This window comes from Ciona intestinalis, unplaced genomic scaffold, assembly GCF_000224145.3.
Source record: "Ciona intestinalis unplaced genomic scaffold, KH HT000023.2, whole genome shotgun sequence".
NCBI lineage: Eukaryota > Metazoa > Chordata > Ascidiacea > Phlebobranchia > Cionidae > Ciona > Ciona intestinalis.
Window position 1 is genome coordinate 1 of NW_004190345.2, and position 7,272 is coordinate 7,272.

Consider the following 7,272-nt stretch of genomic DNA (forward strand, 5'->3'; position numbering starts at 1 on the left):
AAAATAGTATTTTTCTGCTCACCTGGTATAAAAACCTGCAGTACTTAAGCTACTTATTCTCCAGTATGGCACAAGTACACCTACATAGCCCGTAACTTCACCATATCTATCTCCCATGTGTCAAACCATCCGGTTTACCAAAGAACACAATATTACCCCCCTCACCCACCTTGACCCCCACACCCCCCGCCTACTATACTGAAGCACCCTTATACCCACCATTGTTGTCCCCTAGGTTCCAAACCATCCACCAGAAATTCCTCCATGAGTTAGAAGATGCGAAACGTAGCAGCGAGCACGGTAACGAGAAGGTTCTTGGACTTATAATGGGCATGAAATTCTTTCGCGTGAAGATGTATCCTGTCGAGGATTTCGAGGCTTGTTTCAGGTTAGGAAAAGTACCCATGTTCGATGTACACCACTGGTTGCAATAATAAATGAATGTAACTTGTTTGTCCGTGTGAAGACGCCTCAAAAAGTTGTTGTTACACAAAGTTGCCACAGCATTTTTCATCATGTACTTTTTTTTAAATTTATACTTTATTTTACAATAACTTAACCCACAGCTATTATAACTCTTGCTGAATAACACTTGTTAATAATAACGCAGGTTTCTTCGAGTGCTCGCCGACTTTAGTCTCGAAGTAAAAGACCGCGAGATCAAACATGGACTGGCGAGTTTGTTCGTGGAAATTCTTATCCCTGTTGCTGCTGTGAGTGGTTGTGTAATAGTTATTGTTTATCAAATTCACCTCATAGCCTCCTAACTACACATATCCTTAGTTTACCGAAACCTTCTTATATTCCCAGGCGGTTAAAACTGAGGTCAACGTTCCTGTGTTGCGAGACTTCGTTGACGCCTTGTATCCAACGTCACTCGAACTTTCCAAACGCAAGAAAAACCTCCTTGCGTTATATCCCCTTGTAACCTGTTTACTGTGCGTCTCACAAAAACAATTCTTTCTCAATAATTGGCATATTTTCCTCGATAATTGTTTGTCGAATTTAAAGGTGGGTTTCGTTCAATATTTATTTAAAACAACTTAAACTTTCTCCTTAATTTGCGAATGATGACACTTCCTTTTCTCACATGAAGCTGACATAGATCTAAGCAACAGATTAGGGTTCGGTTACTTATAAATTAGAATTCAGCTTCTGTTGTTGTAAGGTCATATAATTAACAACATAACCCCTCATGCATATCAAGGGTTAGATAGCTTGGGTTTGGATGTTGTTTGTATCCAGTTTGCCACGTTTACCACACCCAACATAACCCCACACCACCAACCCATCTTGTGTTCCAGCATCGTGACCAGAAGGTATGTCGTGTCTCGCTTGAATCTTTGTATCGGTTAATATGGACGTACACGGTTCGCATCAAGTGTGAAAGTAACACCGCCACCCAGAGTCGATTGTTGTCGATTATTCGTGGGTTGTTTCCCGTTGGTTCGAGGAACGTGGTGCCAAAGGTTCGTCGGGGTTTACTTTCTTTATTTGTTTAAGTACGATACCAAAAATCAAATTATAATAAACAACAAAAAAATAAGTTTTATTTCAACGCATACAACTCTATTTCTGATCAGTTTCAACACAAATATATGACACAACGTAAACTGTACAAGGAGAACACTCCTGTAATTAGTTACAATCATTCACAAACATTTTAATTTACAATTTTAGATTATTCACTGTCAAGCTAATCCAAGTTTAAGTTACTTACGTTAATAAATAAGTTACATAATATCAACCCCAATACACAGGACACCCCACTAAGCATATATGTGAAGATCATTCAATTCATCGCACAAGAAAGACTGGACTTCGCGATGAAAGAAATCATCCTTGAGCTTCTATGCATTACTTCCACCATAACCAGGAACCCTAAGATTTCGGTGCTTCACCCTGAGAGGATGAATATTGGTGAGTGTTGGTATGATTACAAGGTTAAAGGTTCGGGGCCTGGCAGTATTGTTTATGTGTGGCTGTTATTCCTGCTATAGTACGGTGCTGTTGTGGGTGTATCCTTGAAACTTGTTTCATTCCTGCCCAAAGACCCTTCTACAACACCCACCTAACCCACCCCCCTTGGCAGGTCTCCGTGCCTTCCTTGTAGTAACCGACAGCCTGCAGCAAAAGGAGGGAGCCCCTCCCATGCCATCAACTATAGGGGTGATGCCATCAGGGAATACACTGAGAGTGAAGAAAACTTATTTAAACAAATTATTAACCGATGATGATGCAAGAACTATAGGAGTCCTGCAATATCATAAACCTGTACAGAAAGCTTTGGATTATATTCTGCAAACACTGGATTCCCAAGTAAGTGGATTGGGGTTAACTGTGGTTAGTTATGTATGGGTTGTGTACATCTGCTAAATACTGTTGTGGTTTGGCACTTGCATGGGAGAGGTTCTACAATGAGGCTGCTGGGGGTTTCTGGGAGTCATACAATAAACCAAAGCTGTGAACATGGGGGATTATTAGTTTAAGTTATATTCACTTTTCCACCAGGTTGGCCAAAAGATGATGATGACGAACGCTCACGTCAGCAACAAGGCATTTGATCTCGGTGGAATTGAAATTAAACCAAAGATTGAATTGTTTCGAACATGCATTGCAGCAATGCCAAGGTTGGGGGTGTTAAAAAAAATTTTTTGGTTTTGGTTTTCCTGTAAGAAATGTTTCATCTGCCATTCGTGGAGAACATGAAACCCCCCTTTATATTGTACGACTGGATGGAAGACAAGATTTTGTTCAAGTATTACGACGCATACGTGGTAGCAACAACAGCAAATAAACTTTAATTAATGGTTAGATTAAATAACAAAAGCACAAAATATGAAACTTAATGCAATCCACATTTAAAACCAATTTAGTAATAAATATCTGGTGGCAACAGCAACATCACATCGCACACTTTTGTTAATTTAATATTTTCACTGCTGAAAGTATTATATAACCCTTAGCTAACCCCCCCCCAGGTTACTCCCGGTTGGTGCCCTAACCTTCCCCTCCATATTCGAACTATTATCCCGTCTCACGATCCACATTGATGAGGAAGTTCGGTCGCTTGCCTTCAACTCGCTTCATTTATTTTGTCTCGACTTTAACGATAAACGGGAAGATTTGATCGCAACGTTCGTGTCTTTTATATTGAACAAGGTAGTTATGTGTATTGTGTATTTACTATGTATTTATGATCCAGTGTAGGTGTGCTTCTATACAAACAGACTTATCTTTATGTAATATTGTACATATGATATTAACAATGTATATATAACACATGATACAGGTAACTGACATTCACCCCATACTACTTGATACAGCAATCAAACATCTCATACAACTGACCACTGGGTGGAAGAATAAAGTGTTTGGGACTTCCCCTGATGTCAGGTACTTATACATATCATGTGAAGAAACACTATTGTACAGTGTTGGGGTAATGGGCCAACTCTGGACTAAATCCCAGGTTCCATAGCGTGCCTCACTGTAGGACCTCACCCTTATAGAATAGAATGTGCATATACAATGTTTGGGTAATGGGCCAACTCTGGCCTAAATCCCAGGTCCCATGGCGTGCCTCACTGTATGACCTCACCCATATAGAATAGAATGTGCATATACAATGTTGGGGTAATGGGCCAACTCTGGCCTAAATCCCAGGTCCCATGGCGTGCCTCACTATAGAACCTCACCCATATAGAATAGAATGTGCAATATCATGTAATAATCCAATAATTCCCCTCAGTTACAACAAGAACACATACGCCCCGTTCATCGCACGAATTGAAGGATTTGCGTTGGTTTTGTTTTGTAGCTGTCGAAGTGTAACGCGGAAACTTGCAATACTATTGTTAAAGGAGGTAAGCGTTGTGTTTAAACTAGAAGATACCAGGTTCAAGTCCCGCTGCTTGCCATAAACGTATATTCTATTTTACCCAACCAGTGGTTTCAAACCATGCTGTGGGGGCTTGTTGCACCACTGTTTTCATCCTCTTGTCCTTTGAATACAAAACCTAATGTGGTGGACGATAGTTTCTTAATAAATTGAAAGTAAATAGACAAGCATATGTTGATGGTAATTACTGGTAAACAAAGTGTTCGTAGGTTGACACTGAACCCCAACCAACCCAATGTAACAAACATAACCCCCCAGGTAAAGTCCCTCGCTCAAGCGTTAAACCCCGGCAAAGATCGCAACGAACTTTGCATTGACGCGCTTGATCGATTCACCCCCGACGTCGTGTATGAGGTTATACAGCAGCATAGAGATCTTATATCTGCCTCCAACGCTGATTATAATATGCTCAAGTTATGTTCGTTGAAAAATGATGTTTCTATGTTGATTGAAGAAAGTTCGTCCTGGCATCAGGTGTATATTGTTTCTATGTTTGTGGTTGAAGTAATAATTGTGTTGGGGAACATTAATAAAGGGGATTGTAATTAAAAATTGTTCATTTATTAATATAAGATTTATTGTTTCAACATAGCAACACTTCAATGTAATTGGCAACAATGATTTTAATTTTCCTTGAGCAGTTATTTTGGTGATAATCTTTATTGCAATTAATATCATTATAACTAACCCCCCCTCAGAATGGCTGCGAAGATTTATGGAGTTGCGTAATATCCTCGTTCCTTCACCCTCAACGCATCCCATCGTTATGTGGGGGCGCTATGGATCATGCGTGGCTCGACGTGTGTATGAGGTTCACGCAAGTTGGGACGAACATTGAAGCTGCGAATAATACTTCCAATAAAAAGGTGGGAATGTTGTTGGTTTGTTTCATATATTTGCTAAACAGTTGATTGGATGGAATTACAAAGATGCCATAGTTGAACACTTAAATATAAGCATTGTTAAACTTGATTAAAAAGATCTCAAATGTAATTCACTATAAAACCTTATAAAATAAAATCCATTCAAAACCAGCTGTATTTAAAGTAAAATATTAATAAAGCAAGTGATGGATGTTCTAAACATAACCAACCCCCCATCCCTCCACAGAGCTCTGTATCCACCAACAGCATCGATTCCAACCTTCCACTGTGGTACAACTACGTGGTGTTCATATGTAGATCAGCACCTGCCAATATCACAATTATGAAGGTGGGTGGGTGGGTTACCGGGTTCAAGGCTTGGTGCTGCCACTGTTGTGGTCGATTCACATAATATGTAGGTTGTGTGGTACTAAAGCACAGTGGGTGTAGCACATGTCTTGTAACCCAAGGATATTAAATAAAAACTCAATGCTGCTACCATTGTGGACAAATGTATTCTTGGGCAAGACACGTACCTGTAACAACATCACCTAACCCCCCCCCACACAGAAACAAGCATCCAACGCAATATTGGCCGGCACACCAGACTGGATGGTGGCTTTAATTAAAGACGTTGAGCGTCAGAAAGCGACGCCCTCATATGTCTTCCAACGGTTGATATCTTTGCTAAAAGTTGAAAACAACAACGCACTTCGTGATTCAGCTGTGGTTGGGTTGGGGTCTACGAGGTAAGGGGTTCAAGTCCCACCGTGGTGGCTAAGGTTGTGTGTGTATCAAAACCGGGAGATCCCTGGTTCAAATCCCATTGTGGTAACAAACGTATTGGGCAGTTTTACCCTGCTGTTAGGTGTCTATACAAACAAGCAGAGCCAAAGTATATTGCATTCACTACATTAATCAATGAGGTTCCCTATGTTTGACAACTATGAGTGTAACTGTATTTTAACAATGTCACCCCAGATTTTACCCTGCTGTTAGGTGTCTATACAAACAAGCAGGGCCAAAGTATATTGCATTCACCACATTAATCAATGAGGTTCCCTATGTTTGACAACTATATATGTTACATCCCCCCCACAGCATCACGTCATTCAACGATCTGATCCATGAGTTGCTTCCCGTGATTCATGACGCCACCAAACCTCACCGACAGGAAAACATTCGTCGTAAACGTAAACGCGATGTTGTGCGTCTCATGTTGGTAAGAATATTCCAACGACTCGCTAAAGCTGAGGTGAGTATGGTGTGGGGTTGTAGTCTGTGGGGTTACCACTCATGCTAGCTGTCAAGATACTGAGTAATACAATTGTTGTGTTCCATTTATATTGAATTATATAATGTTCTTCATTCCTTTACAATCTGTCCCCGTTTTCCGTGGTTTATACTGTCGCGATTCAGTGAACACAAGTGTTCGCTCTTTACTCTTCTCTTGCGAAATTAAAACAAAAAGTCATGGTTTTACAAAATAAACACAACTTAAAACCGGATATTCTAACAGTCCACAACTATGACATCATACACAGGTACTTAGCGAGGCAATTGTTCGAACGTTCAACGAAACGTCTAAGGAGAAAAGTTTCGTCCAAATATTCTTGGATTACATTAAAGACACCTGCGCGTTCCTTGAATCTGTCGAGAAATTAGATTCAAGTCATGTTGTCGGAAACCAGGTGCGTTGTGCAAATTGAAGAAACACTTGAATTTAGAAGTAGTTGTTTAAAAGTGTAAAAATAATTGTGGAGAGTAATAGTTTTTGAACGCCTTTGAACACAAAATGACAACAATTGGAATTTTTGTTTTTTTTGTGATTCACAGTGACTCATGTGTTTTTATGATGACTCATGTGTTTTTATGATGACTCATGTGTTTTTATGATGACTCATGTGTTTTTATGATGACTCATGTCGTTACAGAACCCAAGCTTCCCAAACTTTCCACCAGGGGGCGCCACACCCAACCCACAAAATACTCCGAGCCACTCGAGGTCGCTAGATGAGTTACGACGATATTTTGGATCCACGGTAAGTAGGGGGTTTCGCTAATATAGTGTTTCTATGTTCTAAACATTCTTTTAATGTCGATATGCTCCGTTGAATATATTACAGCTATACAATATATTGGAGACGTCTGGAGCGCAGATATTCCTTAGTGGTTGTTGGGTGTTTTCTAGGTTTGTGTTTCAAGGTGTATTGGAAATAATATAAAAGATTCATGTAGATTAGACTTGCATGTTTACCAATACATTACCCGCAGATAACGTTGGTGATCAAACACTTGCCGAGTGAAATCCAAACTACCTTCCTACCATCTGAACTAAGGAGAAGTTTGTTCTTTCTATTTGGGAGATTGTGCAGCAAGTATGAGGGGGATGGGAGCGCGTTGGATAGATTGGATGCTTTGGATGATAAGGTGGGGGGGTGATTAGTCGACACCATGGCTCAGGGGTTTACATTGTCACCGGATGATACCGGGTTCGATGCTTGTACG

General features: G+C 40.3%; 1 protein-coding gene across 1 annotated transcript; it reads left to right on the forward strand.

Moving 5' to 3' along the window:
- The first annotated feature begins 135 nt into the window (after positions 1-135).
- Positions 136-7,221, forward strand: LOC108950146 (protein furry homolog-like). The gene is made up of 18 exons (XM_026837818.1): positions 136-388; positions 611-713; positions 811-1,011; positions 1,305-1,469; positions 1,761-1,920; positions 2,093-2,319; positions 2,512-2,630; positions 2,982-3,162; positions 3,293-3,396; positions 3,752-3,866; positions 4,160-4,375; positions 4,600-4,767; positions 5,012-5,113; positions 5,335-5,513; positions 5,866-6,019; positions 6,309-6,455; positions 6,699-6,806; positions 7,039-7,221. Exons 1-18 carry the CDS (start codon positions 327-329, stop codon positions 7,204-7,206), a joined length of 2,679 nt encoding a protein of 892 aa, XP_026693619.1. The 5' UTR covers positions 136-326; the 3' UTR covers positions 7,207-7,221.
- The last annotated feature ends 51 nt before the right edge of the window (positions 7,222-7,272 follow it).

Coding starts and splice junctions, on each gene's coding strand:
- LOC108950146 (XM_026837818.1), top strand. CDS start 327: ATGGGCATGAAATTCTTTCGCGTGAAGATGTATCCTGTCGAGGATTTC. Junction 1,470..1,760: donor CGAGGAACGTGGTGCCAAAG/GTTCGTCGGGGT, acceptor CCCAATACACAG/GACACCCCACTAAGCATATA. Junction 6,807..7,038: donor GACGATATTTTGGATCCACG/GTAAGTAGGGGG, acceptor CATTACCCGCAG/ATAACGTTGGTGATCAAACA.